The sequence below is a fragment of the Ixodes scapularis genome, unplaced genomic scaffold (genome assembly GCF_016920785.2).
Source record: "Ixodes scapularis isolate PalLabHiFi unplaced genomic scaffold, ASM1692078v2 PGA_scaffold8__174_contigs__length_109621045, whole genome shotgun sequence".
Classification (NCBI taxonomy): domain Eukaryota; kingdom Metazoa; phylum Arthropoda; class Arachnida; order Ixodida; family Ixodidae; genus Ixodes; species Ixodes scapularis.
In genome coordinates, this window is record NW_024609883.1 from 71,918,983 (window position 1) to 71,930,241 (window position 11,259).

Genomic DNA, 11,259 nt, shown 5'->3' on the forward strand with positions numbered 1-11,259 from the left:
GCATAGCGTGAAGACCTGTCATGGTCGCTCGTGAGTTCGTGGAATGCGAGCAAGTTTTCGTGCCCCAAAAAACTCTGGAACCGCGAATTTCGAAAATGGTGGAGACGTCTGTGTGTGTCCTTTCGCTTTCCTCTTGTTCGCATAATACATAAATTAAAAAAAAAAAATTTTTTTTGTTGCATGTTAGGTTGATATCAAGCGTCGTCGCTTTGCTTTTGGCATTTCTGCATGTCACCTCGCGCGGAAAGTGCACCTGCGAAACTGGTCGGTGAAATTTCCAGTGAAATATTTTGTTACTGTCTTTTGATGGACCTCTTACGGCGAGGTAGGTTAGAGAGTTTGCTGAAATTATGGTGACTTTATAAGGTCAGTGATTAAATCCTTTTATTTTTTGCTTAATAATAAGACACCCTGTTGTGATGGAAACTTAAAGAGTGAAGTAATCAGTCGGCCTATCAAGAATACTTCCGCGACGCGTGTTGAAAGATCCAACTATTTCACTCTTACTGGGTTTTCTTTTATATTTTTAATTCTTTTTCCAGCACTGTTCTTCTTGGGGATGTTCCTTGCTTACTGTGACATCATCTTCCATTTCATCTGAGCGGTCTTATCTTTTTGTGATTAGTCATGGAAGTTCTTTTTATATCGATGTAGACGTGGTTTGTACCAGGCATTGAGTAAGTTACCCCATTTCGTCCTTGCTTCAAGTGTCCTCCTTTGTCACTAAAACAATATATTTCCAATTGATGTGGTAGAATACTATAGGTGCATAAACTATGGTGCCGCCTGAAGTGGTGTCATCAAAATCTCGAGCACTCAAACTCCCGTCTTTTGTTTAACGTTTGCAAAGTGTTTTTTTTTCTTCTTTGCGCGAGCATGTGGCTTTGGCTAGATTACTTCGGCACGTGGTCGTAGCTGTAAGTGTCACAAAAGACATCTCCACCCTGATACAGCGACATTCAGCCTCCCGTATAAGTTATTGAAAATATCCACAATGTCTATCGTACTTCTACGTTTGGTTGAAAAGCGTGGGGCGTAAGCACTGGTGTAATACCCATTGAGTTCTTAGGCACGCCGTGCTTTATTACGAGAAGTTACATCGAGGCGTTAACGATTCTTGTCCCTAGGGAATCGAAGCAGGCACCTTTGGGGTTACCGACACATGCATGCCTCTGCCGAATTTCATCGATCCTAGTATTTCCAGATATGGCCGACTTGTGGGAGCCAAATAAGTGAGGGTGCTAAGTGTGGCTGCGTTGACTACAGGACAGGGTTATCACGACGTGAAACTTCGTTATTATTGATCTTCTACTGGGTGTATGTATCTGAAAGGCGTCGACTAGTACTTGGAGGTCGTCGTTTGCAAACATGAAATTCTCTCACATTCGGCATCTCGTTCCAACACCACCTACCCAGGCAGCACAAAACGTCGTGGAAACGTCGAGAAAAAGTCCCGGACGTCCGTGACGTCCCGCATGACTTCGATCACGTTTTTTCGACGTTGAGGTGACGTCCTTATATAACGTTTCATTAGAGTCCAATCAGTGACGTTGTGACGACGTTGTATTTCAACTCAAACGTCGTCAACGTTCCCACGACGTCGATGCACGACGTTCTCACAACGTCTAACGCTCACGTTTCTTTGACGTTGAACTGAAGTTCATAAATGACGTCCCATTATCGTCCTGTCCGTGACGTGCTGGCGACGTCACGTTTCAACTTTAACGTCGTCATCGTCGCCACGACGTCAAGACAAGACGTTTTAACAACGTCGAACACTCACGTGTCTTCAAGGTTAAAATAAAGTACAGAATGACGTTACATTATTGCCCCGTCAGTGACGTTTCTGCGACGTTGCGTTCACACCTAAATGTCGTAAACGTCATACAAGACGTGCTGGCAACGTCGACCACTCACGTTTTGTTTGTCGTTTTTAGATTTTCCAGCTCAATTTCCAGCCGCAGAATCAGTGTGGTCAAGGTGACAGCGCTCAAGAGCCGCAAACAAAACTTAATTTTTGAGAGGTTGAGAAGTTTAATTATTCATGAATTAATTTGCGTATTTCAAAAAGCTATTAATTGCACATCGATGACGCTAAAGAGGGCATTTACAAAACTAAATGTACACGGAAGAAAAAAAATAGTATGAAAGCATGTTGGGAATATCATTCCTTTTAGATGTGCTTGTTATAATTTTGGTTAGTTTAAAATATTGTTACGGGTTTAATTTGCGAAGCCCATGGCATCTAGAACGGATCGAATTGTACCATTCTTGTATTTTGCACGCGCGTGGTCGTCTTCCATGGGTCCTGGGCCCTGGCACGCGCCTCAGGGGCGCCGCTACACTATCCCCTCTCCAGGTGGCTTCAGGCCTGCATCCTTTCCTAGGAGCATCCATACTGCTCCGCGACCGCCCGCTCGAGATTGTTTTAAGGTTCGTCGTTTTTTCTTCGTGTTTTGTAACCGATGCTCACTTGCGCACAAAAAAAAAAAAAAAATTTGCATCAACATCACAGTTCATCCATAACACCAACTTCCAGCGCCTTAGCGCTTTCGGTAGATCGGGGCGCAGTCTTGTCACGTGACTGTCAGTACAGATCTGGCTTTCGTTGCCACTGGTGACGTATCCAAACGAAAATCGCATGCCAGCACACAGTATATCAGAGCACAACACAGCACACTTGCGCATTTTCGGAGTTGACTCAAAAAAATAAAAAATAAATAAAATGCCCGGCAATGACGCAATCCGGTAGATACTGTCAACGGTTTGTGGAAATTGACATTCATGATGCCAACCTCTGAATGGCCCAGATGACGGTCCAAAAACCGTTCAAGCCCAGTCCGCACTTACGTGCCGAAAAAAAAAAAGAAAAACACACAACCAAAAAGAAAGAAAAAAAAAAGAAAGAGAAAAAAAACAGCCTGCACGGCGCGAGAGAGAGGGGGAAAGGTAAGCAGAGGAGATGGCATCTCCATAGAGCCCCATGCGATGCGTCGGGAAACTCGGCAAGAAGAGGGCGAGAGAGAAAAGTGGGGAAAGTTAGCGACGACGAACAATTGACAAGCCTAAGTTCCGGGGGCACGTATTTTCGCAGTCGTTCCCAAAATATTTCACTGAATGTTCTGTTCTTCGAATTCGCCCAGAGAGAACAGCTCTGGGACCCGGTCCAGCTTTTTCCGAAAGCCAGTCACTAGCACCGGCCGTCACGTCTACGGGTCTACGAGGCAAGCTGCTATGTCGCCGTGATATTTTGTTTTCGAGTCTGCATACAGTATAAGCGCTGCGATTGGATGAGTCGTTCAATTCGCCCCCATGAAGAAGTCGGTGATCGCCAAAAACGCCGTCGTATTCAGTCACGGCTCGAGGACCTTTTTCAAGGCCATAACGCTTCACACGTTGAATCGTACTACTGCTCGGATCAAGGTGCCTGTGAGGATATGAATGACGCCCCCCCAGAAAACAAGTGGCAGTGCACATAACGGCGCGTCAAGTCCAGTCTCCGATCAAGACCCTTCAGACGCCTCCGAAGATCCCAATCATGAACGCCCAGCGGACGGGATCCCCCTTCTGAAACCATTCCCGTGCACGCAGCGAGAGTACCAGCTACGCGCAATGGGACGGCTAAAGCACGCGCGTCAGCGCATTAATCAGAAGCAGAACGAGGTAAGCGGCGGAACATTCCGCGCCGCGTGACATCGTCTCTTGTTCATTTATTTACGTGAATTTGTTTGTTCTTTTATATCTTTGAGGCTGGCACATCCAGGGGCCTCTTTTGGAGGCGCTCCGCTCCGTATTGCATTTCGTGTCTGAACATGCTCAAATAAACAGTTCGTACCAAACCTGTGTTTTAGTTACTTCCTTCGTACATGCATGATAGCAACTTGCCTTCGCAATAATACTAAAAAAATACTTTTTTTTTTGGAGGGGGGGGGGGGGGGGGGACACAACGTTTTCCCACGACGGCTAGGGAACGTAATTTGGAAAGGTTTCTCGACGTTCTGTGAACGTCGTTGGTAGTCCGGATGTCGTAAATACACGTATCATAAACGTCGAGGGAGGACGCAACGGCGCACTGAGACGTGCATGTGACGTGCAACAAACGTCAGTTGGAACGTCCCCTCGACCTTCTGTGCACCTTTACTCGCGGACATTTAAAGGTTTCATCGACGTCGAAGGAAGGTAACGTCCGGACCTTCGACGTTTTACGACGTCACGTTACAGACGTCTTCAACGTTCTTTCGACGTTTTCTTCACGTTTATGTGCTGCTTGGGTAGATAGGAAGCCGCAGTGTTCAATCGGCCAGCGCGAGACATATATTGGACGTAGCGCTACGGATGGATTGATGGATAGATACTGACGGCTCAATAGCTGTACCCAGCTAGGCTAGGTGACTTGCACCACCTCTGCTACGGCTTTCTATTTAATCAGTGTTGCTTGTTCTCTGCCCGCTAGACTTCGACGCAATATTTAAAAAAAATATATTACTAAGAAAATGCATGTCTTACGCACTTATTCTTTTAAAAGCAGCTTGCATAATCGTCGCATGTTTCTATTAATAGTAACTTATATGACATTTACCACCCTATCAGGGGACCCCGGAACACCAGGACTTCCTGGAGAACGAGGTTTCATGGGACTTCCAGGACTGCCTGGACCACAGGGACAGTCCGGACCAACTGGTAAGTTTTCGAAAATCCAGCGTCACGATTTCACGCCAGCCATGAGGTGATCAACAAGCACGAAACACGACTGGTGGCAGCAATGGACCTAGTATAATTCCGAAGAACAAGGGCCATTATTTTTATTGTTACAAATGTGAGAAACCAAACAGGTTGTGAACACTTATGCCACAAAGACTTTGACCTCTCTCTTTAAACGTCTCTATTAACGAGGAGATCGTACCGTACACACCAAAGGCTTTGGTGTGTATGGTACGATCTCCTCGTCAGTAGAGGAGTTTAAAGGGAGAGATCAAAGTCTTTGTGGCATAAGTGTTCACAACCTGTCTACAAACGTGCACACGCGTTTGCCCACACCAGGTGTGGACACCGCGTGTGCGCGGAAACCAGAGTCGCGTGAAATGAAGCTTCTGCGCATGCGCAGGCAGACAGCAGCGCCACCGCAGTGGAGTCACGTCAGAGAGTTGAGTTTGCGCATAGAGGGCGCTTTGACCAGCCTCTTTTCCACAGAGCCCGGTTTAACTCAGAAGCTCCACAGAGCTTCTTGAGTTGAACACGATTAGAGCATCGGCGTTCAAATGGGACTCGTGCCCAGTCGGTGTTTGATTAGAGAGTTTTAGTAGATTGTTCCGATACCCCCGATAACGATACGACGCTTGCGCATGGGCGGCGGCGGAGCACCGGGTATCGTAATCGGAGTCATCGGGACAATCGACTAAAACTCTCTATTGATTGAACAGGAGCCCCTGGCCCAACTCGGCATCAGAGTCACGAGCAAACAATTCATATTGTTCTTAAAGTTAGACGCCAAAAACAACTAGGACACAAGAAGAGATGCAGACTGGACAACGAGAACAGAAAAAGAGATGCAGACTGAACGCCTCGTCCAGTCTGCTTCTCTTCTTGTGTCCTCATTGTTCTTGGCATGTAACTTTAAGGATGAACAGAAAACTAGCCCAACTAGCCGTCTTACTTCATATTGTTGTTGTCCCAGCGGGTAATAGTTCTCAACTTAGCCACTCGAAACATCCACAGTTTAATATATTTAAGAGTGGAAACCACAATCTAATCAATTTAGGAGGGGAAACGCAAACAATACACGCAGAGATAGTGGTCAGTTTGAGAGCGTTACTCAACTGTTTCATCTGTTGGTTTCTTCGTAATGTCGTTTTTCGTCTTGTGAATACAAGAGGGAAGAACGATGCAAGACGCAACTGATGCTGGCATTCTTTCCTCTTTACGAAAATAATAAGAAAAAAAAAACGGTAATCTAAAACCAAAAAGATGATAGTTTGAACTGTTCTCAAACTTCGAGCACGCTGGCTGTGCTTCATTTTAACGCCGATAACCGATCATTAAAGCCGGGGTTACCCTGCTCATACATATCCAAACAGTTTGCAAGCACAAGTCACCGCAATGTCCCTGGTTCGAATGCCGCGTGCCAAGCTTTCCCCTTGAACTCATTGCCATGCGGCATTCGAAGCACGGCTATCGCGGTGACTCGCCTTCGAATCTGTTTGTGCAGACTGTATTTTGTATGATGTACAAGCAGTACGACCCCGGCTTTACATTCAGTACTTCTTGAAATACGGGCGGTTTGACTGACCACGACCCCCTGAGACAGATACATACATATTTGCTTTCTGCATGCATGTGACGAGAGAGTCGTCACTTAGACTGATGCAAAAAACACTCGATTTTTCCGGCATTTAGTGATCACCAGAGATGTGATCTACTAACGATTTCCCTCATTCCGTACACACCGCAGGTGAAAAGGGTGACAAAGGTGATCGTGGCCCCGAGGGAATCGGAATGGAAGGACCCATAGGACCTCATGGATCCCCGGGTAAGAGACGTACACACAGCGATATGTACCCAAATATAAGGTGATATTACTTGATGGGTATCAGTGCTTACTTTTCTCAATAGGAATGAAGAGCCATTAGCATCATTTCGCGATGTCGAAGTGAATCAAATGGATATATTTACAAATGTTACCGAAATTTTCAGGCGGATTGACGAATTGGACCTGCCAGGTTTTGAAACGTTTTCTGAATCGCCACAGACAATCCTAACAATCTAAGATCAATATCGTTTTGATCTTATTACTCGCAAGTGCTTTTTTTGGTTAGTTAAATAGCTACATTCTTTACAGGACATGAAAATAAAGTAATGCTAGTCGATGGAAAGAATAACATCTACTCATCGCTGTACGCGTTTTAGAACAATAAGTGAAATATTCGACATTTTGCAGGCCGCAGCTTTCGCTCAAACTCAAAACACTGGTTACTACGAATCTCCTAGTGCATTCTATCTCGAACACCTGGTCAGACCCAAAATAATTTTTAAAAAAATATTGGCATCGACTTTTAACTTGCGAAGTCTTAAAAAGCACGAAATTCAGTACTTAAAGGGACCATGAAAATATTTTTTGGCTGGGATAAATTGGGATTTTTCTAATCGTATATAATCGCGCGCGGCTGGGAGGCGCGCGCGACTGCGCCTATGCGCGCCGCGGAAATGGATTCGCTTTTGCGTGCTAGCACTGCAGACACCGGCCCAGGGTATAGCTCAGTCGGCAGAGGACTTAGTTCAGAATAAAAGAGGATCGGTAGCCGATTGGGATAACGCGTCTCAGCTCGGAGCGTGGAGCGAAAGCTTGCACTGCGGAACCTCCTGGGTTCGATCCCCACCCCCTGCCCATTTCGATTTGAATGAGCTTCGTACCGGCACGCGTTCGTGTAATCACTACTGCATGGTGCACTTTAAAGATCCCAGGTTAGCGGTTGTACTGCACTGGCTAAATTGCTCATCTGCAGCTAAAGACCTGTCACCCGTTGAGGCATAGTACTAGCATCAAGGGTGTCTAAACATGCAAGCAACACAGTTTTCTTGGCTCACAATCTCACGGTGGGGAGTTCAAACAGTGCCGGGGAGTGAAGTCTTCTTAATGGTTCCTTATGTATGGACATCACACTTTTCAGTGTCAGTTTTTCCTTCCAGCCGGCTGTTACAGCCAAACGTTACAGCCAAGCGTTACGGAACCATGCAAATAAGCTGATGAAACACATTTTGTGTTAAGCAAGTTGACTGCATGTTTGGTCATTCTGCCAAACGTATTTAAATGCGGTAGCTTCATAGGGTGGGTGGGGCTCTTTGTTCTTGTGGTGCAAGATGACCCCTTAGTCCTTCAGTGCCTGGGGGTGGTGTTCTTACTTCAGGTGGTGACTAGGGCAGGGTTCGTAAGGAACCAGATTACGTTACACCGTTCTCACTTAGCGACACTGAGCGCACTTCCCTTCGGCACCACCCGGATACAAAGCCTTTGCGCTGAACTTTCTGGATCACAAAGAGAGGGAACCTCGTCTTCCTACGCTTTCCAGTCCTCCTCGTTCCGCGCGCTCTCTCTACACCACCTGTTTGTGCCCCTGGTTCCGCGCTGTTTTCTTTTTTTTTTTTACCGAGCAGTTTGTGCTCCTGTCTTTCTTGCCCTTTCCACCTATCTTTGCTCCACACGCCTTCTCGCACCACTTGCCTCTGCTCTTCCCGTTCCTGCGTGCTGGGTCCGTAGCTCAGTTAACAGCGCCCTCAGCTTCCACGGCAGTGACTGGGGTTCAATCCCTGACAGCATGGTTACCGTTTTTTTTTAAACATCGTTTAACGGTTACTGATTGACCGACTTACTAATTTTATGCTTACGTGGCTTCTGAGATTTTTTGGTCCTATAAAGCTACCGCATTTGGAGATAGTGCGCAGCGCGTAAAATTTCAACGTTTACGCATGTGTAGTTTGTGGACTATAGTCCAGGATACACGGTGCCAATCCCGTTCTAGGATCTCCGGGGCCGTCCGGAATCGGCGTGCCCGGACGACCCGGGGAGCGGGGTCCTCCAGGGAGGCTTGGGGCTCCGGGACCTCGCGGACCTCCGGGAGTGCAGGGCCCGCCGGGCTACTGCGAGATGTGCAACTACGCCAGCGCCGACATCCTCAACATGCTGCACATGAACACCGTCCGGGAGAACAACAAGGGGCCCGGGAAGTGATCACGTGCCCAAGCTCGTGGCCTCCACAGAGTCCAAAGGTACGAATAAAGCCACCGAGAAAGCCGCTTGAAACCGCGGACTGCTCTATACACATGGTGCAGCCGTAAGGACCAGCGATTTCGGCACGCCTTGCAACATTTCAATTCCAAACGTACATTACCTGAAGCAGGGCACGCGGACGTCGTGTCGTAAAAAATTGTATGTCTATCTTTTTTTTTTTTTTTTTTTTTTTTTTTTTTATGGCTCAAGTCAGAGGTGATGAAATATTAAAAATAATGCAAAAACGGTGGCCCGTATATTTTCTATGTACTTTACCAGCTGTTCGTCACCTGCTCACTGGTTTGCGAGCTCGCTTCCGCGTGTTTTGCCGACTGCAAAGACTCCGAGAACGCCGATAGTAAAGGCTACCGACGAGCAGGGCAATGGCGATCAGTAATACTTCTCGCAAAATATACGAACGATGACTATCTGGGAGAAAGCTCGCAAACAGTGTACAGACAACGAATATCCTGTCTGGGACATTGAAAATGTATATACGGCCGCAGTTTTCGCCCTTTATTTAATATTTCACCAGCTCTAAGTAGACCTGTCACAAAAATCGTTTTTTTTCCTTGCTTTATTATTATTTCTTTATAATTTTTTTTTTGCGAAGCGACATTTGCGTGCTGCAGATTCCGGCATGTACGATCAGAATAAGAATTTCGCGAGGCGTGTTAAATGTGCTGATCGACCGCACCCTGTATATCGTATACTCAAAAGGCACAGTGCCGTCGCTGCAGACATGAATGACAGAATTACTTACGGGCACGCCACAAGCTTGCAAGAAGCGCTTTAACACACGTATTCTTCAAAAATGTCAAAAGGCACTGTTTGTGTGGCAAAATGTGACGTCATACGGGGAAGGAACACGCAGCGGTATAAGTGAATGTGTGTATATGTCACGCGACATCGTATCATGTCACGTCAATATTTCCGCTAAATTTAGCGCGGAAACTGAATTTGTGTATATGTCACGTGACATGAAGTCGTGGCATCATTTTATCGCTACATTTAGCAGGGAAACTGAATTGGTGGAGGTCACGTGACGTCAATCTTCAGGCTAAATCTTACGGGCAAGCTGAATTTGTGCATAGGTCAGGTTATATCAAGCGATGTGGCATCATTTTCCCCGCTAAATTTAGTTGGGAAAATCATCGGCTAGAAACATACCTCAAAGTGCCCTGAAGATCCTAAAGCCCGAGTCCCATCACTAGAACGACAAACAGAAACAAACGGCAGCGCAAGCTTCAAAACAAACCCCTTCGCGATTTGGTAGGCTTTGTAGAATAAAAGAGGCTATGCTCAAACCCTAGCATCATGCATGCGAGGGTAACTTTGGCAGGCTTGCAATCTTTCGTGCTTACTTCATGAGCACCGAATGACTAAACGCCTGTCAAAGGTACCATCGCGAGCATGTAGCATGTGTTTGAGGCTTTTCGCTGTCGTTTGTTTCTGTTCGTCGCTCTGGTGGGAATCGGGCATCAGAAAGCTAATCGTTTTAAAAATCGTGAATGTAGTCTTATACCCTCTTCAGTGCCTCTAGGCTCGAAAAAGCTTGTCAGAGCCGTCTTTTCTGGAACCACGCTCGGCAATTTTTCGGATAGCAACAAAAACTGGAAGCCTAACAAGAGAGGAATGTTGTGTTTCCACCGTTACCTTGTGTTGCTAAAGCATAACAAATTATGCGCGTCTCTCAATGAAGAAACACGTCATGAAGTGTTATAAGGAAGTCTACTTTTTTTAGCTGGCTAATCATTTTCCCATATAAACCACTCTGGCAGAACTTATCGCCGATCTCCCATTAAAGCGAGAATTATTGCTTTGCAGGCACGCTAGATGTATGCATTATTAGCAGCAGTTTCAAATCCTATGAGTAATCAACTGATCACAAACAGAACCAAAACATGATTGACAAAAATGATGTCTGAGGAGACATCTATTGATGTTTTAGACATTATTTTCGTCAATCAAGCCCTAAGCCAAATCGATTTGGCTTAGGGCTTGATCAGGTTTTCAATGATTCATATAGACGTTTAAATGCACTTTATTGTTTATTCCAAGTACATTGTAAGATCAAGGGAGCGTTGCACAAACCTGGAAAAGAAATATAAAAGGAGAATAAGTCTCCAAAGATGAATCTTCGCTTTATGGTGCATTTGTTACCCTTTAATTTTTACGTTCTTGTTTTCAGAAAAAAGAAACAAGCAGACAAGAAAGAGAATATCTTAACACCGTCCAAGCTGGAACCAGCCCATGGAAATGCTACTCTGGATGTGGACTGGGAATGTCGTCCGTTATTATGCTGCGGTTTAAGGTTTCTGCATTGGAGCACAAGGAAAAGTTTAGCTTCTGGTGAAATGATACCTAAAGCCGTTTTTTCGATGAGATTATGCCGGATATTGAAGGACATTCAATTCTAATAGAACACAGCTACGTGAATCTTATCACTCCATCCTTCAAAGAAGGGACTAGTGCTATGGCTTTGTATGAAATATATT

At 45.7% G+C, this 11,259-nt stretch overlaps 1 protein-coding gene across 1 annotated transcript in view; it reads left to right on the top strand.

Annotated features, from left to right (window-relative positions):
- Nucleotides 1–8,760, top strand: part of LOC8043042 (collagen alpha-3(IX) chain) — an 85,202-nt gene extending 76,442 nt beyond the window's left edge. The window contains exons 33-35 of the mRNA XM_040209225.3: nucleotides 4,591–4,680; nucleotides 6,449–6,526; nucleotides 8,514–8,760. Of these exons, the coding sequence (XP_040065159.3) occupies nucleotides 4,591–4,680; nucleotides 6,449–6,526; nucleotides 8,514–8,722 (377 nt within the window). The 3' untranslated portion in view covers nucleotides 8,723–8,760. The remainder of the gene's footprint in view (nucleotides 1–4,590; nucleotides 4,681–6,448; nucleotides 6,527–8,513) is intronic.
- The last annotated feature ends 2,499 nt before the right edge of the window (nucleotides 8,761–11,259 follow it).